Raw genomic sequence first — 23,646 nt, 5'->3', positions numbered from 1 at the left:
GCGACGAAGCATTTAAACAAAATCTTGGAACATCTTGAATTGTTTCGACGATTACAGAAAAAGTTATGGAGTCATTTTGAGGGGTGTTTTTCTTTCATTCAGTACTCGGTTGGATACAACTATAAACAGTTGAACTCTTTTGAGTAATGCAGTTCTTTTGACAAAATTTCAAACGCATATAGTCTGGTTTGCTACTACACTGGGGTCGCTTTTTACGCGGTTGGTTGTACCGCATTTAAAAGATTAGATTGTATAAACCTATACTAAACTTATTTGATACCGCGTACAAATGATCTTCCAAATCGAGTAAAATAATCCGCGTTATTGTGAAGATATCTCGTTTAAAAAAACGCAAGAAAACAACCCGCGTAAAAAGCGACCGCAGTGTATCTGCAATCTTCGGAGCAATATGGTCTCAAAATATGGCTATTTTTCAGCAAAAAACTAGAAATATCTCTACAACAAATAAAAATAGCAAACCCATATATTCTACAAAAATGCGAGGTTTAGCAGAATGAACAAAATCTTAGAACATCTTAAACTGTTTCGACGATTACAGAAAAAGTTATGGACGAAAAACTAATTTTGAGGAGTGTTCCTTGTAAAACTCTATTTCGTCATATCAGACGTACAGATAGAAGATTACAATGTTCAGCAATTCTTTTTCTTATAGATTTTCCTACAACTTTGCTGAAGAAAGCAATCTGGTATTTTGAAAATTAGAAAAAATAGTTATTATATCTGACTACTAGGGAGATTGATCAAAATACCAAAAACGCCAAAAGAAAGGCCTTGTTGACGAGTTAAGTTGAGAGCTAAGTGTCTATTTTCACATACATCGTTCACAATGCAATATATTTAAAAATGCCCTAGGAATATCAAAATTTCTACGTAGTACTGAAAACATATGTTGGTCCACCAAATTTTTATTTTGGCCCACCTCCATATTTTGAACCGTTTATGGAAATATTTCGGACTTATTATATTTAAGATCGTCATCGGTATTTTTAGAGCAGAAATAATGGATTCGAGGAGGACATCTTTCGGCTGTAAGTTTTAAATGATTATTTAAACTTTTTCTAACTTGTTAGAGTATAAAAACAACAACGAATTGTTTCAAAAGCATACATATTTGCAAAGATAACTAGAACAAGATACCTAACTTCCATATGCAGGTGGGCTGAAATACCCCCATTATCCTACCACTCGTAAAAAGATTCGAAAAAGATGTGGAAAATAATAAAAAAGTTAATGAATCCAAAAACACTACTGTACTATTGGAGAATTAACCGAAGTTGGACGCGAAGGGCATTGTGGATAAATGACTAGAATGAGTTTTTTGCCTAAAGATTGTACAAATTCATGACAGTATCCCGAAACTGGTCTGCGGATATATATAAGCTGACGAAGAAACAGAAACTGTCTGCGGATCAATCAAGAAAATCGATGAAGAAAAACTGAAAAATGCATATTAAATTTGAATAAATGTGAGGGTTTGAATGATGTTTCAACAAGAGTTATGTGGGATGCTTAGGATTCTATCGGAACAGAATTACAGGACCTTATAAATAACTCGTTAACCAGCGGAGTTTGTTTTTTCCATTGTCGAAGGTTCAAAACTCAAAGAAGCCATCAACTTTTCAGACAGAAAACATTCTTTGCTTTCGGAACATTCGGTTCAGGTTCGGGTCTTAGACAAAATGTGCTTTGCTTGCTTTGTGCGAAGTTTAATTGGCAAATGAACTTGACAAATAGACGTTATACGAATACAATTAATGCTTGTTTTATTTAGAATCCGTTAATATTCTCACTTGTAGACCAGCGCCCCTAGTGCTTGTTTGGAAACTAGGATTAGTCAATCTTGGATCGATCTTAGAAAGATTTTTCTTTTCCCGGTTGCCTATTTTTTTGGATCGATTCTTCATCATTGAAAAGATCGAGTCTTTTTCAATTCGATTTTTTCGATCTCTTGAAAATTTTAATTCTTTCCAGCGTGCAGCAGTTTTTCGGCTGAAAATGCGTTAGTGAGCCAATGAACAATGCGGACTACCATTTCTAATGGCATTCGCTTGTTAAGAGAGATCTACATCACGACCCAAAAGCACTTGTTTTTTGCTGCTACTCATCCAGCTGTATTTGCAAGTAAACTAACATGATTACCTTCCATGTAAAATTTTATCAAACTCAATCATCTGTCTTAGTTATTTTTTACCACCTTCCGAAAAAAGTCCTTTTTTTTACCGCAAACATCAAATGTCAAATTCATCCGCCATTACCGCTCGTGGGAAACCAAATATCTGTTTTTTCCTCACCTGAATATATCTTATTGACCTTGTATCACATTCCACCAACAAAAGAGAAAATATGTGACGTTTTTCATTTACGGGATTTTCTTTGTTCATACTTTCGTTTCGTTTTGTGTAGTTCTGCTGTGGAGTTATTGCTCTTATTGACACTAGGGCTCCGCGAAGCGACAATTAGACGTATTTTGTCAAGAAACCTAAATATGGCGTGTGCAAAACTTGTCGTTTGGAAGTTCTGACGAGTAGAAACACCAGAAACCTTTGGAATAATTTCAACGGACACCGCTCTCAACTGAGGACGGTAAAGGAAAAATCCTGCTGGCGATTCAGAGATAGACCGCAAATGAATAATGTTGTTTCAAAACGTGAGTCTGCTACCGGTCCTAGCCATGAAAACAGATCTGAATATCAAACCATCAAAGAATCGTTCAAACGAATAATGAAATACAAAGGTTATTTCATACAGATTATACGGCTCGATAAGTGACGGTGGCTTACAACGGTTTTTTTTAGAGCATAGACGAAGGTCTGCTGAACTCGATGAAGCGTTTATATTCATGATTGCCAGAGACAATCTTCCTTCGCGAACATGGGTGATTGGGTTCGTCCACTTTTGCAAAGTGACTATTCGTCTGTACCAGCTTCCGTCAAGAAAAAAAAGTTATAGATATGATTGATGCAGACTGTAGAGGCGTTCATAGGACAGGTAGATAATCTCAGGAAAAAAGTGAACTCTTTCATATTTATAGAGTGGATATCGAAGGTGCTTCATTTGTAATTTCTATGTTATCCCGAACATTCTTATTTTATTTTCAACGTAGTGGAAACTTATGCGCCGTGGAGGATGTAATCTGATGGGATACACTTCAGACTACGCGATACAACTCACACGCAACGCAACTAACACGCAATAATAACTGCCGTTTGTTCAGGCCTTTCATCTGAACCAACCGTCGTTCACACTTCTCTAACATACATTTTGCTCATTCGAAAACTTGAACCTTGTATAGTCCGCATAGTATATGTTTGTCTTTTTACGCGCTGCTTACTTTTAAGTTAAAAATTTTAACATCGTCTAAGAAAATGATTTAGCGTTGAACCAAAACTCAATAAACAAACGTTTTTAGTCACGCGAATAGTTTAGAGGCAAAAAAATCATAAACATAATTTTAATTACCGTTGGACAAAACCTCCACAAAACTTTTTCTGGAACGCTTCGGCTGGCGGAATGATACTGGCGTTGCCTAACACAACGGCATTCGTCGAACGAACTTTATCAGTTCTTCGACGGATCAAGAGTTATTTACGACTGAAATCGGGTCAGAATCGATTATGATTTCCTCTATGAAATGATGCAGATATCATTATTCTACGAGGAAATTATCGAAAAATTCGCTCTCGTAATAGACCGTTGGGTTTCTTTGCCATATAGGATAATGTAGAGAAATAAAAGTTTTCAAAACTGTTATTAAAATACTGTTGTTTTAGTATTACAAATGTTGGTTGAAAAGGCATCCCACTCATGTTTCTTAACGGCAGATATCTGGACTGATTCCGGAAACAATAAAAAATATATAGGTATAACGGCACACTATTCAGGCGAAACTGGATTGAAATTGATGGTCCTCACCAGCCACTCACTTGATCAAGCGCATACAAAGTAGTATCTAGCAGGAATGCTACGAGACGTTTCTGTACAAAGTAAAGCACGTTTGATAATCAAACGAAATTTTATAATAAGATGTGGTTCCGTTATGCTGCTACAAAAATTGTTTTGGAGATGCAAGACATGTCATATGTGTCGACCATAGCATGTGTCGCAACTACTGTTGCTATTCAACAATCGTCTCTTCTTGAAAGTCTTCTAACAAAAATACGATCTACCGTATTTCTTACCCTGTAGGAGATTAACTTTGCATGAGAAACTGATCTTATACTGGTGAATAATGCGACGCACTTACTTAAAGAGAGCAGCGAATCGTGTGTATCTGAGGAGCATGCAAAAAACACCGCAGTGGAATATGACACTGGAATATAAAACTGATGTGAGCCTTCTCACACGAAAGGTCATTACGCTCAATAACTACACAACAAAGCTTACTGCAGTGCGTGTACTGTGTGTCTCTTAAACATATATCAAATGAGAAGAGCATCCTGCTAGAAAAGCAAATTGCGTTGTTGGCTATGCATCTCGAAGTTAAAAAAACAACCGCCCAACATATCTAACATTCGCTAGTGACATTTTGATGTGTAAGGTAATTATAGTTCCACATTTAGAATACTGCCAGTCGGTGCTTTTTCTAGCGATCAAATGTCAAGAAAAAAAAAATGAAAGTAATCCCAAATAAAGTTATGCTTGTTCTCAGTGAAGCAAAGGCTCGAATTGCGAACAATATTGTTTCTATTAACATAGCATATTTGATCGCCCGTGTGTTGCCCGCGATTGACCAGAATCAGCTGAAATTGCACGAAGAACCGTCAAAATGGTGCCTAGGAGTAGCAAGCCATTTTCAGTGTACAATTCCTGGTGATCTTTCTTTCGAACAATATTGTTTCTATTTGAAATTCAAAATTGGAATGATGTCACAGTAGGTATTGATAACATCACATTTGGAACAGATATTCATGTTAGCAGAATTCACTATACATCAAAGGATTTCAGCTGTTTAATTTTTTGCTACGATAGATTTAAGACGAATTTATTTAAATCTCCGAAAGTATTATGAATGCCTTAAAATCCGGCCAAAAAATGACTAAAACATTTAATTTTGAATTATCCATAAGTTTCCGAAAACCCGAGTTTCCGAGCTTACGCATTGAAACTTAGACATATGAATTCTGGGCTAGAATTGCAGGCTCAAGTAAAGATCAACATCCAACATCGTGTTGAATTTTTCTTTCGCTTGATGTGTACTCTTAGATTTCACTTAACAAGAATTGTAAAAAGGTTTTCAAGGCTGATTTCGCTGGATAAAAATTTAGGTTTTTCAGCTGCCTCAATTTTCACTACGCTTGAAGTCTAATTATTGTTTTTCTTTCAATTTTTATTATTCTTTTAGGCAGTAAACGTAGGGATGAAGGTAGAAAAATTAATTAACTGAAAAATAATGTCGGAAACTTCGAAAAATATAGTTCAGCAGGTCCATGCATATGATACTGAAATACAAAGGATCGGCGCAAAAAAAACAGACCTCAATACCATCGGTGTCATTACCTGATAAAAGCTTAAGTTCATAGCAAATGTTCAGAAAAAATATTTAGGTTTTGGCAATAGGCACAAAAAAGTATTCGAAAGCACAAATGTGGTTTTATGATTTCAATTAAACCAGAACGATAATAGATTCGACAAAAAATCAATTTTCGCAGTATTATATGGCGCGCCAAGTGCGGCAGATGATAACGATGTTTCTTTGTTGTCCATAATTGCATTGCAATACCAGACAATCGGTCCGTCAATGATATTGGTTCGACCGATAAAGTGTCTCCAATCTTTACTCTAGTATAACGCAAATTTACAGTTCACTCGAGGAATGATAGCAAGAGGGTCAATAGTGTTCTTACCTGTCGTTGATGATGGAATTTTGAAGCGTTTCTCGAGCGTGGTCAATGTGATCACGAAATAAATGTATGCCATAGCCTGGGTTGTTCCTAGCAGTCCGTACACCATAATGAAGGTCCTTGACGTGGCGAACCGCTGTAGCCACGTTGGATGCCAGGACGATAATCCACACAAATAGCTAGACCTCATTTTCGTTTTTATTGAATACACCGCTTTTTCTTATCACCTATATGAGCACACCTATTAGCAATCGATGATTAGCACTTTTTTCTTCGAAAGGCTGAGAAATTTCAATAAATTGTACAGAACGGCAATACCAATAAGTAACTCGCTCGATCAGTTTTATTCTATACAACCCGGTAGCTACTGTTAGAAGTCATTGCGAGGACCAATATTGCAATACACCGAAAATTTGATATCTAAAGCCTCATTTCAGATTGATTTGAAATCACAACTTCCTCATTGGGTCACCTGTCCGTTCACACATCGCACACTCGACTGGTGACTAGAATCGAGGCAAATCAGAAGACTACTGGTGTTGTCGCACTGTTGGAAAGATTATCACCCCGCGTCTACATTATCGCAACGAATGGCACCTGCTTATCTTCGGTTCCCAACGCGAGCCACCCGCTTCATTTGTACTTTTCACCCTCGGTATGTGTGCCTGTCCAACTGTTTATTGACGGAGCGATAGAGTTCGATGCATTGGCGGCCTAGCATGTGTTTTGATCTGCTATAAGTCATACCCGGTTCGGTAATTTTATTCATTAACGCGTTTCGTTGATAACCATCTCTGATACGGATAATTGGGAAACATGTGTATGGTCAGTTATTAACACGTTTCATTATAACATTAACAAAAGTTTAGAAAATAAGCAAATTGTTGGATTGATTGTCAATATTTAATAGAAGAGTTTGTTATTAAACCGGACAAGCCAATGAACTTGGACCACTTGCACCATAAAGGAAAGGTGAAACACAAAAATGTTAAGGTAAACAATAATGTTAAGGTAAACTTTATTAGCATAGAGGCAATAGCAATTTTTTAAAAAATGCCTGTTTTTGCTGAATCAGTTGTTTTTGTGTCAGATCATTGTCTTCTCAGAGCAATAAAATATATCGCGTGGTAGGGTAAAATCGGTTTATAGTTGCCTATTTCCACCGTTATTAGGTGCAATTTCAAAGTCACTATCTGATCGCGATAGATTGGTAGAGAAACAAAATAGCTTAGTCATGCCAAGTTGATATTATATATATTATTGGCCAAAAGATTTTGTTCATCATTCCATGTTTTGTTACTTTTGTTACAAGTACATATACTTGTCTGTGAATGCAGCAGTTCGAAAATGCATAATATATTCAAATAATCATAATGTGTTTTAGTTGAATTTTCGTATAAACTATTTTTCAGTTTTTATCCATAATTTGATTTTATGCCTTTCACAATGTCGCAGAATATTATGATCATTTTTCTACCGTTACTCACCTAAAAGTGCCAGCAATCAGTCTCGAGCTTAAGTTTAAATTAAGAAATTTATTCATAACTATTATAGAACAACTTTTCACCGCGATTGCAAATTTACTTGGATTTACCGTAAACGGGATGACATTGATCACTTTTCTGAATTTGTAAGGAAAAGCAAACGTATCTCTTACATTACTGATCTTGCTCATTATTGAGCGTTTTTTTATGAGTTTCAACGTAACGTTCCTTGTTTTTTTTTCGAATGTTTGTTGGTTCGAATAAATTAAAACAACAAGCTGCGGTTTTCAAAACTTGTTCCCATATTAGTATTTCATATAAATGAATGTCAATACAGGGTAAATCGCTGCTTGGTCATAATCGCCAATTCTCGTCATGTCAAAGAGAAAACATTAAAAAATTATCTTTAGTTTTATTTCCTAATCAAATAATGTGATCGTTCTGATACTTTGTTCGTAAGCAACTCATTGTATTTGGTTGATCCCCGCAAAAATACATCCTCTCTGTCGCTTCTAAACAGCACGGAGTTTTTTTTTCTTTGAGAGGTGACGAAGAAATCTGCTAACAAACACCTAAAAATAGAACTCAGGGTGTGACACCTGCTCAGCCTGTCCCGGACCTACTAAAACCCCTCATATCACCAGCCCTAATTTTCCCGGTACGACAGTTAAGGATTTCATCGAAGGGTGGCTTTTGTGCTTGATGCACCAATCAAAAAAAAAAAAACAGAGAAAAAAGCAACCTGGAGACTGGTATTTAGGTGGCACTGGTGTTTCAGGGGCTATCCACATGCCACGTGGATTTTTAACGATTTTGAACCCCTCCTTCATGGACAACTGTCGAAATAATTTCCAAAAATATTGTATGGACCGTGGACATTGCACTGACCCTCCCCCTCCCCTCAAAATTGTCCACGTCGAATGTGGATGGCCCCTAACACGCCAGTGCCAGCTAATTGCCAGTCTCCAGGTAGTCTTTTTCTTTTTTTTTTTTTGTTAGGAGGTTACCCTCCACATACGTTGCAGCTCCAGGACAATCAGAGAGTGGATGTACAAATCGCGCTCCAGGTGTCCGGGTCGTCGCACATCCTCCAGACTAGGTTGTCCGGAGTAGTATCTGGCCCGCTCACTGCTATCATGTCGCTCCTCGTACATACAAAACGTAGGCATGCGGTAAAGATATGCTCAGTAATCTCTTTCGCATCCACGCATTTGGGACACATGGGGGACCCCGCATACCCGAATCTATGCAGATATTGCCTGAAGCAACTATGGCCTAACAAGATCTGTGTCAGGCGAAAGTTCACTTCGCCATGAGCCCTTCCGACCCTAATGGATACCTCCGGAATAAGTCAGTGCGTCCATCTACGCTTCGTGAAATTGGACCATTCCCGCTGCCATCGGGACATGGTGGATGACCTTCTGGTTCCTCGTATGCCCCTTGTCACGTTGGTCGAAGCATTCTCTGTCCTCCTTAATGGCGATGCTGATAGGCATAATGCCGGACGAGACTCACATTGCGTCGTATGAGACTGTATGGTACGCACTCGCAACCCTCAGGCACATGAGCCTGTAGGTACTTCCCAATTTGCCACGGTAATTGTTAGTGCCTAGAGCTTTGGACCAAACTGGCCTATCATACCTAAGTATGGACCACGCTGGATTGTTTTCGTCTCCTGCTATACACCACTGAGCTATTGGACACCATACGAGAAAATGCTGCAATCAGCGTTGTAAAGCGAGCGAGAAGCAAAACCTTTCTCCTCCTTTCTGCTTGAGAACGAGACATATGCTACGCTTCTCAAGTCTTTTGCACACACGCTTTGGAGAAACTCTTTCTTCTTCATGCATTCCCCTGAGTAGCAGCAAGCACGCACCGACACGAACAAACTCTTCCGTATTGCTACTCAGCTATCGTAGAAAAGTACGCGAGTTCCTGCTAGTGTGTAGGAGTACTCGTCTAAAATTGCTCGACTAGGAGGAGTGCTTGAAAAACTGTGCTCGAAAACCTTACTCGGTTTTGCTGCATGCACCGACAACCGACAGTGGGGCGAAAAGAGTATTGGACTGCTTTGGTAAGATTTTAATAGCAGTCTCATGCAAAACCAGTCGAAGCAAACCGCTGCCGGAGTAGTCCGATACCCTATTATTTTTTGTCCCTCTGCAACCTTCGCGAAGCATCTTGAAACAATTGTCTTCGGCTGGTCGTTCTCGCGAGTAAGGGAGTAGGTACACGGGAGTGTGTGCGTATGATCTCGGGAGCAAATGCGAGCAAGAAAGAAAGCTAAAAAGAACGAGAAATTGCTTGAATGGAGAATTCTCCTGTGTGATAGTGGTAGCAATCCGAGAACCTCACATGAGGTGTTGCATGCGGCTTACGAGCGAGACCAAAAACACTGGCTGCATGGGCTATTGCCAGACCCTCCTACAGGCATAGTTGATGTAGCTCCCAAACGTGAGCATGTCGTCGACCTTAACCCAAGAGCTACAAAGATCGCTTTAAGGTGATGGTGCAGTCTCTAAGCACCGCCTGTCGAATTGATTTACGATTGTTCACAGCCATAACTTCCGTCCAGCTCCAGTTTCCCGAAGCGCATCCAGTCTTTGATCTTATATATACAGTGGGTGGTCGGCAACTCGACCTTTTCGATCGACTCGCCCTACGGCCCTACATGAAACTTGAGTTTCTCGGACATTACACAACAGCGGGCCCAGGATAGACCCTAGTGGAACTTCTACAGTAATTGGGACGCACTTCTGTTGTAAACACGTATTCTGGACGTAATTTTCCAGATTCTTACACAGTGACACTAGTACTTGGATGCTCCTGAGTGCAAGCGCTGTGGAGTCCCAGCCGGCGCTGTTGAACGCGTTACAGTTTACACCCTCCATGTACTTCACCAGTCTGATAAGGATAATCACCTCTGCATAACTGCCCGGAACAACTCGGGGCCCGTTTTCATCACCTGCCTGATTGCCAAGTTAGAGATTCCATCCGGTTCCGGGGCCTTGCTCACCTTTAGGAAGTTAGATCAATTTTTATATCAGCGGTCAGACCGAGCCTTGAAACGGGTTCACACACTAATAGCCTTGAATGTTTCCCTTGGCTTTTCTAAGCTTGAGCTTTAGGGAAAACTTGTCTAAACCAGAACTGAAAACATGTATGAACATCAAACTGCCGCGCAATTCGAGCTTTTAGAACAAGATACCTAAATTACATATTTTTCATACATTTTGAATACGACCGATTTCCGACGGTTAGTGCTGCCATCTGATGCCTTAAATTCTCATAAAATTGTCACTATGAGCAAAACCGATTTACCGTGCATTCCATCATCGATCGTTGAGCTGTTCAAGATTGTATATGAAAAAGGTGTAGCAGTTTGGTCAGCTCGACGCTTAAGGTAACATGCAGTTTAATGATATTGTCATTTTTTGCATTTAATGCTATTGCCATATTTTTTGCACTTCAAAGTACGAATGATAAGTGTGAAATTGACTGTCAGAGTGGGGGTTTGTATTGAGGGGTTATATTTATTTTCACATCCCATTCTACCAAAACTTAAAGTGTGATATGTCGCAAGCCAGGTTTCAGCACCATTGTGCATAAGGTCAGGTTCACCGGGGCACCCGATTTTTGCTTTATTAACCTCGGAAAGAGTGGAAAGCTTGGCTGTAGAGCGTGCTCATAACAATTATCAGGAATTTCTGATGGTATGCTCAATTTTGAATGATGCTCCGAATATTCTTGATTCTTCCGGAAAGTTTCATGTTTGAGAACTAAACATTCGTACACATTATTAACATTTTTCGCATGGCAGCACCGTACATTCATTCACATGGATACTGAAAAAATTGTTTCACCTTTCAGCAGTCATGTCTCATCATATTAACAGTGTATAAATTAGTTCGACTTTTGCTCACGCGCAGCGACAATCATGACCGATGAATTCATTCTGCAAGAGCCAGGTATCTTGTTCTAGTCATCTTTGTAGTTTCTTAACTTCATTTTTCTGTAAATTATAAGTTTATAACACGAACGAATTGTAACAGATATGACACTTTTTGCTAACGGGTGACAGCTAAAAATTAGGAATTTTCTGAGGCTTTCTCTCTCTCTGTGTCTCTCTTTCTCTCTCTATCTACAAATACAAACAATCTTTGAAATCGCATCGCTGCATGATAGAATTGCATTTTTTAAAATACGCAACAGTGAGGTTGATATTATAATTTTGGTGAGTATTCGGAACGCGGACGGCATCTTGAACTTTCCGGTTGGCGAATAAATATTAATCAATTTTCGGAAACTCGGTAGATGCGGAATGCAGCGTGAGTATGAATAACATGAATAATACGTGCCTGCCGACACCAAAATATGATTGAAGACAATTTGTTTTTACCAAAAAGCACTTTATTTGGCGTTTCCAAAGAAAAGCTTACCGCGAAATTACCGCGAGTTCTGAATATTTCCTATTTTGCCACCCGCGAATTTTCAACTTTATTGCCGTGAATTACCACTGCCTACTGGCTTGGTTATCAATCAAAATGTATATGTATATTTCTTCCAAAACATCATACCGGTGAAAAGTGTGTGTTTTGGCCAGATAAAATATTGTCATATTACGTCAAAAAACATAAACGTTCCTGAATAACCACTAGGCTCCAACGCACCTACCTCTGCGTCGTCCAGTCGAAGATTTCATTGAGATTTCAAGCTCCTTGGTGTACGAAAATAACTGTAGAGCAACAAACTGCAAACAGTTGATTGGTAAAATCCAGACCGATGTCATGGCAACTGTTTCCTGAAGCTGCCGCCGATGATGATGACGCTAGTGTTGAAAATATGATCATAAGCTCCGTTCATTGTGCCGCATGTGTTACTGTACAGATTTTTTTCGTGCTTCTAACTATATTGAATTTAGGGCTATCCAGAACGTGTTGAAACATGTTTGAACATGACCATTTGTGTCCTGCATAAAATCCATAGAACGTTCAGAACAAAACAGTCGTTCTTCGCTTTTTGCATTCCTACACACCACTTGCAGCAACAGTTGATCTCGCATGGACGGAGCTTATTCGGCTGTTTCGCAAGCGCTGACAGTCTTTGACGGATAATCGAGCCAGAGAGCCAGAGAAAAACGGCTTCAAGCAAAATGTATGGGGATGACGTTCGTGACAGGGATGTGGTAAAATCAAGAGATGCATTCGGAAAGTCGACGTGAAGTTGAAGACGTACAGTTTCGGCATCATGAAAAAGTTTCATCGGAAAACCGGTTACGGACATTTCACAAATGTTCCTTAAAGTTTTTCGTTGAGAATAAATTTAACTTCATGAGAAATAAATCGATTTTTATTTAAGTAAATCTACCTTTTTTGACAGCAGAAGAAAAAAAATTCAAAATTCTCATTTTCACCCGTTAAAACCGGTTCTGCAAATTCACTTTCGGCCACGTTCGTTAACGTTGAATAATGCAGTTTGGAAAAGGGAATAGATCAATGCATTGCTTATCAGATTAGGAAGTTACAGTAAAAGCTGCTTCAAAGTATGCTCGAAAATTGTACAACATATCATTTCAATTATGCTGTTTTAAAAATTTATTATCGCCAATATAGTGACTGAACGACATAAAAAACCATGAGAAAAGGGTACATTCCCTACTTAGGTGTACTATCATTCGCAACAACAAAAAATCGAAACCAATCGCTGTAGCAGAATACAGAAGCGTTGAACACTCTGAGGGGATTCATGTCGAGCTCGTAAACAAATACCCAGCCGTAAAAATACTCACCTCCATTGACGAGTAATGGAAGATACGCAGTTAACGGCTCGGTATTCGTATACGAGCTCGATGTGAAGACCCCTTCTCTCTCTAGGGTCCTTCACATCGAGCTCGTATACGAATACCCAGCCGTAAACTGTGTATCTTCCATTACTCGTCAATGGAGGTGAGTATTTTTACGACTGGGTATTTGTTTACGAGCTCGACATGAATACCCATTCTCTCTCTCTGAAATCTGGTTTGTGCTAGCAAATCTGTATTGCAGCAAAATCAGTGTTACAGCTGTTTATGTTAAAAAACACTGTACTTTTAGTGTTTTAGCGACTCTGTATGCCTCAGTAGGTGTAAGAGATGCATGGGAATGACGGGTGTGAGAATATTTATCGTATTGTTTAGTTCATCTGACTGCCAATGGACCCGGAATGCTGCTGACGACAACTACACGGAATGCAATACTGTGTTCCCTTTGTTCTATGATAGGGAAGTAAGTAGGATCATCCAGCAGCTATTAATGTTTGATATTATGATAATTTACATGTAAATTTTTGACCAAGGTCACGACATGTCGCGTGTACTTGAAGTATTGCTGTAAAAAGTTTACTATAGGTGAAAGTCGATTATCAGTCTGCTTAATTGTGTGAACTCTTAGATCAATGTGATATTGGACTCTCTGGCGCGATTAGGTTAGGGTCTGATCGAGGACTGACTCATATAGAAAATTTTATTCTTTTATTACGTTAAACGTAATTTTGCGCCATTTTTCTCATTTTTAAATTTGTAAATAAGTTAAGTTAATTTGTAAATAAGTGAAAAAGTTAAGTATACCGTTTTAGCTTGAAATACTCGCCACTGAGCTGGAGGTAACTTTACAGTATCAGATACAGGTGTATTGTTTCGCCGGACAGTAAAAAATCAAACTAATTAAACCTATTCTGAACGAACCGGATTTTAAAGAACATTAAGGTTAGCATTTTAAAAATCTATGCTGGAAGCGATCGTGCAAAAGATCAGTTTTTCAGTTTCCCAATTGAAATAAGCTTTTCCAAAACGCCGAGAGTGAATACAATGTTGATTTCATCGGTTTACTTTTTGTTCGAGAAAAATATTCTTCGTTTTTGTATAAATGAAAAGTAATTTTAAAATGTCAGCATGACCTAACGACAGTTTTTCCAACTTTTCTTTATAATTATTTCTTTAGTGATTTATTTTTTACATATCTTCAACGAATCTCTATTACTTTAACTCTGATCCTCTAATGTACGACTTAGGAGAGAAAGTAAAATAAATTGGAGAAATAAAGCTATTTTCAGTGTATTAAATTTTTATAGTAACTAGGTACTAGGTCAAGGTTTTCTTGGAGTTGAGAATTTTCATGACCAACACTGGAATATTCTAATATTCTACACATCACGTAAAATGTACCCAACAAACCTTGAACTTTATTTTGTTTACAATTTCGCTGAAAAGCAAACGAAACAGTCATTTGACTGAAACGCTTCAGCAGCTTCGTATCTTCTCCAACTATCACAACCACTTTTTTTTTCTCGCTTCACGTGCTTCTGAAAATGTGCCAGGAAGTAATTATACGCATTACTGAATTTCAGAATGGTCAACATGACGACCACTAAAAACTACTATCATGCTGAGTTTCGTACATTTGCTCTCTGTATACAAACGTAAAAGCATTTATTAATGAACTATTTACAAGTAGAGTACAAATAAATCTCTCCTGACTACGGTATCACGTTTTTCACTTCAAATAAATCATTTTATAAATATGTAACTATCCGCTTATTACAACACAGCATTAATTTTTTTTTTAATATTCGTTTTCACGGTTACCGTATACATATATCAAAACCCAGATTTAGAGATTTTCCGAATATCAGCGGCCACTGTTCGTGGGAGGCTAGCGAATACTAAATGGACAAGAGAAGTGATTGCGTTTAACAATAACAGTTTACTAGTGTGGTTCAATTGTGCTCGAAAATAATTAGGATTTTAACCGCATTATTGAAATAATAGATTTAATAATGTCGTTGATCCAACATTAAGGTTATTTAACATCTTGTAAACATTTACCGCAAGAATAAGTTAAAAATTTTGTTCACTGCTTGTAAAGTATGCTTGTGAACCACACTAATACTGTTATAGTACCAGTAAACGCTTCATGACGAGCAGATTGATACAAAAGGTGATGGATGAATGTGCCATTTCATTGAAGAGGATCCTATTCGGGAGTCCGTGTGCAAGTGGTATGTACGTAGATGGTTTAAATTCACGGCACGATCATCCGATTGGTTTTGAACATTCACACATAAACGTCGTTTTTGGTTTGCGGTTTGCGCACCGCGGCGTTGAAGAAAGTTGTCAGCAAACAATACACTCTGACGTATGATTTGATCGTTTGTATAGATGACGAGTGATTTTGATGCAAATTAGTGAAGAATAGTGTCGTTCCGAGCTAACGAATGGCAGCAGTGATTCCATATTTGATTACTGAGATTACTTAGATTACTAGATTACGACGTCACAGGCAAGCCAATTCGCGCAAACGCACTCGATTGCTTTGCTGAATTGTTGAACGACAAAACGCCGAACAAAGCACACAGTTTCAACCTAATGATTTGAGTTGTCACTAGAGCGAGAGGTCATAGCTGTAAATACGGAGGTGTTTTTGGGTTCAGAATTGTACAATTTATAACAGTACCTTCATGTAAAAATTAGATGAATTCTGTCCCGTCAGAAATCATGCAAATTATCAAGAGGCTAGAAATTAGCAAACAGAAATTTTAATTACACTAAAGCCGTAGATATTTCAAGACTAAAATTGAAAACCAGTGTCGGAGCAGTGGAAACAAAAAATGCATAAAAACAAGACTTCCCCGGCAATAATCGAAAAACCTGAAAAAGTGTCAAAGTTAAGAAAAAATTGAAGACAGCATGAAAATGATGGAAAAGTATTTAATAAAATTCCTAACAGCGTCAATAGCCAGAACCTTTGAGGTGAAACCTCATTGAATTCAAAAATTGCCGACTACGAGTCACCACTTCGAATTTTCAAAAGCACAAGATTCGGAAATACTCATTGCGTTCCCTATGAAAATTCTATTTCACGTTTGTTTCACCACAGCAAAAATAAAAAAGCATTTTCACAGGGAACGCATTAACTATTTCTGAGTTTTGTGCTTTGGGGTCATCCACAAATTACGTAAGTGTTTAGGGGGAGAGGGGGGGTATCCAGATTTCTTACGAATTCTTACGAAGGGGGAGAGGGGGATTCAAAAATATCTTACGTAAGATTGAAAAAATGAAAACAAAAACTGAAAAAAAAAGTTTACAAAACTAGAAAAAAAAATAAAATTAGTTGAATTATTTATCCCTGCGATCATAACAGTTGAACCACATACATAAGACATACGTAACACTGGCGTTTTTTTCTGGTACACGTTGCCCCATAGTACTCCGTACCTCGTCCTGTCCAACTGTTCGACAAATAATGAACAAAATAAATTTTCGGCTTTATCGAGCCCCAAAGAAAATCCCATAAGGAACTGTCAAAACGTTATTTACAAAATCGATGCAGCATTTTTCGAGTAGAAACGAGACAAACGCAGGTACACTCCCTTCAAAAACAATTCAAATAGAGATTTTATTCAGAGCGTGGTACCATTCGAGTAGTTCATTTTGTACCAACTATTTTGGAAGATTTCTTCCTGAGTGCTACGTATGTCTTATGTATGTGGTTGAACGTTGGGAAAGCAGTGAATTCGCTGTCGCTGGGTGATTGCGTACTTTACTTCATTTCTACTTAATTTTGAATTTTGTTTACTTTAACATAGTAAGAAGCAAAGCAAAGCCTTGGTGCTACATTCCGTATCGGAGCTCGACCTTCTGTTTATTATACACAGACTTCGAAGCCAACTGTTAAGTGTACAGGACAATTGCGGGGCTAGCGCTACGATCCTACTGACACTAACAGTCTCTCCTGAGTCGAGACTCGAACCTACGACGACTGGCTTGTTAGACCAGCATCGTACCTCGAGACCAGCTGTGAGACATAGTATTAACTGTATTAACTTGTTTTGTTTTATCCTCTACGAATATGCTATGTGTAAAAAAAATGTTTTACCTTCGAAAATATTTTTTTCCCTTAAAAGACAATCTTACGTAAGATTCGTGGGGGGGGGGAGAGGGGTAATGCAAAATCTTACTAAGCCTTATTATGGGGGGAGGGGGGGTCGAAAATTTCGAAAAAAGTCCTTACATTATTAATGGATGACACCTTTCGAAAATTCGAAGTGGTGACTCGAAGCTGGCCATTTTTGGTTTCAATGAAGTTTCACCTTAAAATAATCAAGGCGTAACGTTTAGGTTTTGTAAAAAATCGAAAACAAAAAGAAAATAATTGCAGCATTATCCAATAAGCGTGATGTGTATCCGTATAAAATATGTTCAACCGGTTAAAACAATTAAATGTGTTTGAAACAATAAAAGAATTTAGCACAGTTAGATAGAATCGACAGTTCATCATCATTTTAAACTATTTAAGTTTTGGTACTCAAGTCCCGCATGTGACGCACCGCTCGGATGTATTGCAGCAACTCATCGCACAACTGTATCGCAACGTTGTGCTCAGGTAAGCCTTTCAATATCACAACTTCCCAGGAAACCATGCGTAGCTGTACGAACGGATGGCTGGAGCTAACAATACTTTGGGTGGGTTCCTCCAACCTGCAAACTGATAAAACTTTGGCTTTTTTCGGCTCTATCGACCTCTGCGGAATGGAGCATTCGTTCGTTCACTCAGATAAGATTAGATATTATCACCCTTATCTGTGTTATGGGAGTCTTGCGAACGAAGAACAGGTTTCAGTTCCCGGTGAATTCGCGCAGTGAAAGTATCCGTCTTCCGACGATCCGATCATTTAATATGTGTAACTGTTAGTAAAAGTGTATCATAATTTGCATATTTCTTTATACTGCTTTTGTGAGGTTAATAACTGCTGCGAGATGATAAGACCAGCATCTCTAATACGTGACGACGAGGACCGGTTACCTCAGTTCCAGGCCAATGCTAACCACATTAGGAAGGGCAAGTGTGCAATGATGGTGACACTCATCGAGAAGTGTTGATGGTTAACAATCTGCTCATTCCAGATTCTATCGACTGCGGAATCAGGGCATGCAACTACTGCAACGGAGCGGGCTGTCAAAAATTGGGTACATCGACGGCCTTTCTGATTATCCTATCCCTGGGTGGCTTCGTACAGGGCGGGGTTGAATCATACTTCAGGGTGGCCGCCCACCAAGCTGCAAATGAACACGAGTTCGACCCACTGATCGTGGATTGGCTGTTGGTGTCCAGCGGAATCTCGCAAGGTCTCTTCGCCTTATTGGTGACATACTGGGGGAATCGGTTACATCGTGTCTCGTGGTTGGGCGGAACTTTTATGCTGCAAGCCGCTGGGCTGCTGCTGCTTATCATTCCGACGTTGACTCACAGGTATGTTGGTTTCGTTGTGTACATTATGATACCAGAGCTACGCGCTTATCGCGATTTCTGCGAATGTGTAACGCAATCGCAGGGTCGTTATCGTGCTATCCTCACTTTTCTGGGTTCTTGCTATCAAAGGGTTAACACATTGAGTGTGTTTTGGAAACATTGCTTAAAGTTTATTCATGGGGTTTGGGGTGAATGGTATGAATCGTTTTCATACTTTTATGACATGAGTATATTTGTCATAAAGTTTGAGTTAGCAAAACAATGTAAAATTTTTAGTTAATATTGAATCGTTTCCTGCTGTTTCTTTTATTTTACCAATTTTTAAAAGAGTTACTCCTCCGCAATGAATAGATATGATCCAAATTTTATCCGAAGAGAAAATATTCCACAGACTAAATAGCTTCCCGGTTCCTATTGACAAGAAAAAACAAGAGATTAACAACGCATTTACGCTAGAAGAACTACTTTTTGCGCTAAGCAAAGCAAACGGAATGTCCGCGGGAGATGATGAAGTGGGATACCCACTTATAAAACACCTCCCTCTGAGAGGTAAAACGACTCTGTTACTGTTGTGCAACAAAGAATGGAGGGCTGACACATTTCCTCCGGACTGGAATCATAGTATCGTAATACCAATACCAAAACAGGAAACAGGATGCATCGAGCCGTCCGGCTATCGTCCAATTTCTCTCACATCCTGCCTATGCAAAACCATGGAACGAATGGTCAACCGAAGGCTTGTCAAACATCTTGACCAAATTCAAGCACTAGATCATAGACAGCATGCTTTCAGACCGGGACGCGGAACCAACACTTATTTCGCGGCATTAAATCAAATACTGGGAGACATCAAGGAACGCAATCTACATGCTGATCTTGTAACTTTAGACATAGAGAAAGCATACAACAGGGCCTGCGCTCCGAAGGCCCTACAGTAATTAGTAGAATGGGGTTTAAGCGGCCATGTTGTCCATTTTGTGAAAAATTTTCTAAATAATAGGACCTTTCAAGTCCAGATAGGAAACCAACGCTCTGGAATCAAGAAAGAGGAGACCGATGTTCCACAGGGCTCAGTTCTTGCTGTAACAAAATTTATAATAATAATGAATTCTATTTTTCAGCAACTTCCAAAAGATATACACATCATAGTGTACGCGGACGATATCCTTCTAGTGATATCAGGTAAAAAAATTCCACCACTCAGAAGGAAGGCTCTGGCATCAGAAAATGCAATACGGAAGTGGGCGGCCTCCTGTGGCTTTTCTTTTTCAGCCAAGAAGAGTTCCTTGACACACATTTGCAGCAACAATCACATGACGCATAAATGGCCAGTCAAAATTAATTCTGATAATATCCCCATGAAACAAACAGTCAAAATACTTGGCGTCAACATCGATCGTCATTCAAATTTCAAAAACCACTTTAAAGCTGTCAAAACTGGATGCGCCACCAGACTGCGTCTGCTCAAGACTTTGTACGCAGTGGTGCTGCAATCGAGATAAGGCGACAAGGGTCGCAAAAGCGTTGATTGATTCGAAAATAGTTTACGGTATTGAGTTAACCTGTTCTGCTTCCGACGAATCAATAAAGATTGCTTCCATCCACCCCAGCTCGAGCAGTTCATGCAGAAGGAGGGTCAATGCCCTTTGAATTCTTTGTGGCAAGAACGATAGCATGTAGAACAATTAATATCCTAGAAAAAAACCTCCGCATCAACAAGAGGATTCCATCTCCTCAATGAGGCGTACCGAGTCCTTAGAACCATGACCGGTCAGGTCCTCCCACTGGTGTCCAGGATCCACTGGTATGGAGCTTGCGACTGGACTAAGAAACCCGTTTCGGTTGACAGCACCATAAAAAACACCTTCCGAGCCAGATAAAACAGACCAGAGATACCCTCCGTCGTCAAGGAACACCTTCGGACTAAATATCCAAACCATGTGATTCGTTATACGGATGGATCAAAATTGGGCGACCGGGTAGGAATCGGAATTTGTGATGATGACATATACAACTTCTACCAGATACCAAAAATGTGCTCAGTCTTCTCAGCTGAAGCTGCGGCCCTTTTTATCGCTACAACCTCCAACAACTCTGTACCCGCAGTTGTGGTTACAGACTCGGCTAGCTGTATCAGAGCTCTGCAATCCCCATCTCCAAAACATCCATGGATTCAAGCAGTTAGAAATTATATAACAGACAACGTAACGCTAATGTAGGTGCCCGGACATGCAAATGTAGAAGGAAATGAGACGGCTGATAAACTTGCTGCTCTAGATCGACGAGCGCCACTGTACGCCAGGGATGTTCCAGCACAAGACGCAAAGGCATGGATAAATAATATTACAGTAGAGGCGTGGGCAAGATCCTGGTTCTAAGAAAGAGACTTATTCGCGAGAAAAAAATTAAAAGAGATGTCACAAAATGGAAGGCCCGGCAAAGCTGGATTGAAAGGCGAAATCTGTCCAGACTGAGAACTGGACATAGCTGTTTCGCTTACGCAATGGACTCTGGGGAATTCCGGGTTCAGTATGACGTCTGCAGAGTACATGCATCTGTTGAGCATGTAATATGTTTTTGTCACAAATACCAAATACAACGACAAATGTTCAACATTGATCCCAACATCTCCAGTGCACTACAAAACGACTCTTCTAGCGAGACAGCTCTGCTTCATTTTTTAAAGGATTCTGACCTTTTTAACAAAATATGAGAAAATAAAAGATGCAAATAAGATTGTTATTTTATACACTGTACTTATTCTTCCAGAGTTGAACCAGCCTAATGGCTGAAAACCTGTTTAATAAAGACAATAAAGAAAAAGAATTACTAAGGTTGAGGTTGATACCACAAAAAATCAAAGGTTAGTGTGAAGAAAAATACGCTAACGTCGTTTAAAACTAAATAAATACTTTTTTCTCGTTTTATCTTATTCAGTGAAGAAATGGTAAAACCTATATTGTAGTTTTTGTTATTTTCGATGTGTTAACATCATAATGATCATTACTAGATAATTTATGAGGAAAAAGTAGCTTAGTAGTTTTAATCATTTGAAAGTCGGGAGTCGATTTACGATTGTCATTTTGCGCATATCAAAACATGATTATCTTCTCAGGGTTAATGCTTTTCATCGAACGCGGATATGTAACGACATTAACGAATTATTTGAGTTGAACTCAATGAGAACTAAGAAAAAGGGTACTATACCGTCGTGCGGGGCTTTTTTTGACACTTTTCCCAAGTTATCTAGCTTTGTGTAGTAAATGGAATTCAAAGATTTTCACTTATATTTAACGCGGACATCCCAAGTAACAAAACTGGTTTTGTTAAAATTTTATAGCGCTGTTTGGGCTGTATTAAGCGCAATAAACCAATATTGCTACCAGGGATGTATGCAACATACATGAATTATTTGTGTTGAATTCATCTGTTTAATCAAGAGTGTAAGCGATACTTAAAGACACAATAAAAATTTGTCTTCATATAAACCTCTCCTTTTTGCGGGGAGAGTGCAACCCCCTCTCCGCAAAAGGGGGAGGATCATGTAAAGACAAATTGTTACTGTATCTTTGAGTATCGCTTACACTTAAGGGGATTTCAAATAAGTTAATCTAACGTCGAGAAGAATCTATTTTAGTATTTAGGAATTGGAGCAAAATTGATATGTTGCTGACATTTTACATGGATCACCCACCAACCGGTTCCTAAGACTTTTTTACTAAATATAAGGCATAATTTGACTACCACTTTTAGATATTAGCCCATTACCATTAATGCTCAAAATTATTCGATATTATTCAGCTCATATACTAAAACCATGTCAAAACCGGTTTCGTAGAATCACCGTTTTGAGCTCAGTTTTTGTCCGATTTAGGATCTTTTTTTTCAAAAGATGGGTAAGAAGATGCTGATATGTCTACAAACTCTTAGAATTTTGATATTTGGTCTTAAAACAAAATTGCGTCGAAAAAACATCGAAACTTCCGATTTCTTAAAAGTTCAAAATGGCGCCATTGTTGCTTCTCAAGTTGATATATGTCCAAACTCGAGGAAATTTGGTTTTGCATCAAAATACAAAAAAAAAATACAAGAAACCAAGGCAGAAAAAAAAGTAAATTTTTGTTGCACTGAGTTATTTTGCTTCCACGTTTTCCAGCGTTTAGGAGCGCTTAAGTTAAATTTAGTTAATGATTTTGTCTATTCTGGTTTACCTATGTCATGATATTTATTGAGATTTATTGAAAATCATTTTTTATCTTACTTTTGTCCACTTTTTAACAAATTTGAAATCTGACCGTGATCTTTTGTTCTATTTTGTAGACGCTTTTGGGCCATTTGGCTTTAAATTTGAACTCATGTACTCATATTTTTTGTAAATGTTTTAAAGTGGTTCCAGTTGATTTCGGAATTATTATGGTTTCTTAAGTTAAAGGTTGAAATACATGTGATAATATGTATGAAAATTTTGCAAATTCTAATTGACTTCTATTCGTAATATATATGTAGGGAGCGAACGGCTTTGGCAGCGGCTTTCTTCGGTAGGTTTCTCCATGAGATTATTGCAAAAACCTACCAAAGAAAACCACTGCCGAAGCCGTTCGCTACCCTAAATTTTATTGCTTTGTTATTATTTTCGTTTTTGGTCTCAATTATGTTTTCAAAGTAAATTTCATTTTTTTAACCCGGTTTAAATCATTTTCTCATTTAAAAAGTTTCGAGTTGGTTTGGGGAAAATTTATAATCGATATTTCCTACCTTCAGATGCATTTCGAAAGTTTTCGTTTTTTTTTTACTTTAACGTGTTTTTACTCAAATTTATATTCAGAATTATCTTCTTTTCGACTTTTTGCGGTTTTCAGTATAAACTTTTGTATGCTTTTTGCTACCATTTAGAGACGCTTCTTTGCTTTTACAGAAGCTTCCATCCATATTAAATTATTTTTGAATCCTTTTTGTTTTTGGCCTCTTGTTTGGTAACTATATTACAGTTACAAATCAGGTTTGTCTATTTCTGTA

At 38.4% G+C, this 23,646-nt stretch overlaps 2 protein-coding genes across 10 annotated transcripts in view; one reads left to right on the top strand and one right to left on the bottom strand.

The window, feature by feature from the left end:
* The window catches only part of LOC129732827 (solute carrier organic anion transporter family member 74D), a 41,055-nt gene that overhangs the window by 5,537 nt on the left and 11,872 nt on the right, over nt 1-23,646 (bottom strand). For 3 of the 9 annotated variants that reach the window (XM_055694110.1, XM_055694111.1, XM_055694114.1), the window contains exon 2: nt 5,865-6,142. In XM_055694110.1, the coding sequence (XP_055550085.1) occupies nt 5,865-6,051 (187 nt within the window). In that variant the 5' untranslated portion in view covers nt 6,052-6,142. Of the gene's footprint in view, nt 1-5,864; nt 6,441-23,646 lie in introns of those variants that run through there. The other 6 variants (XM_055694113.1, XM_055694112.1, XM_055694115.1 and 3 more) reach the window with 4 other exon arrangements.
* The window catches only part of LOC129732826 (solute carrier organic anion transporter family member 74D), a 41,896-nt gene continuing 36,081 nt past the window's right edge, over nt 17,832-23,646 (top strand). The window contains exons 1-2 of the mRNA XM_055694106.1: nt 17,832-18,219; nt 18,285-18,630. Of these exons, the coding sequence (XP_055550081.1) occupies nt 18,138-18,219; nt 18,285-18,630 (428 nt within the window). The 5' untranslated portion in view covers nt 17,832-18,137. The remainder of the gene's footprint in view (nt 18,220-18,284; nt 18,631-23,646) is intronic.

Source organism: Wyeomyia smithii, chromosome 3 (genome assembly GCF_029784165.1).
Source record: "Wyeomyia smithii strain HCP4-BCI-WySm-NY-G18 chromosome 3, ASM2978416v1, whole genome shotgun sequence".
Lineage (NCBI taxonomy): Eukaryota > Metazoa > Arthropoda > Insecta > Diptera > Culicidae > Wyeomyia > Wyeomyia smithii.
Note: the sequence above shows the minus strand (reverse complement) of the source record. Positions and strands in the feature narration are given on the sequence as shown.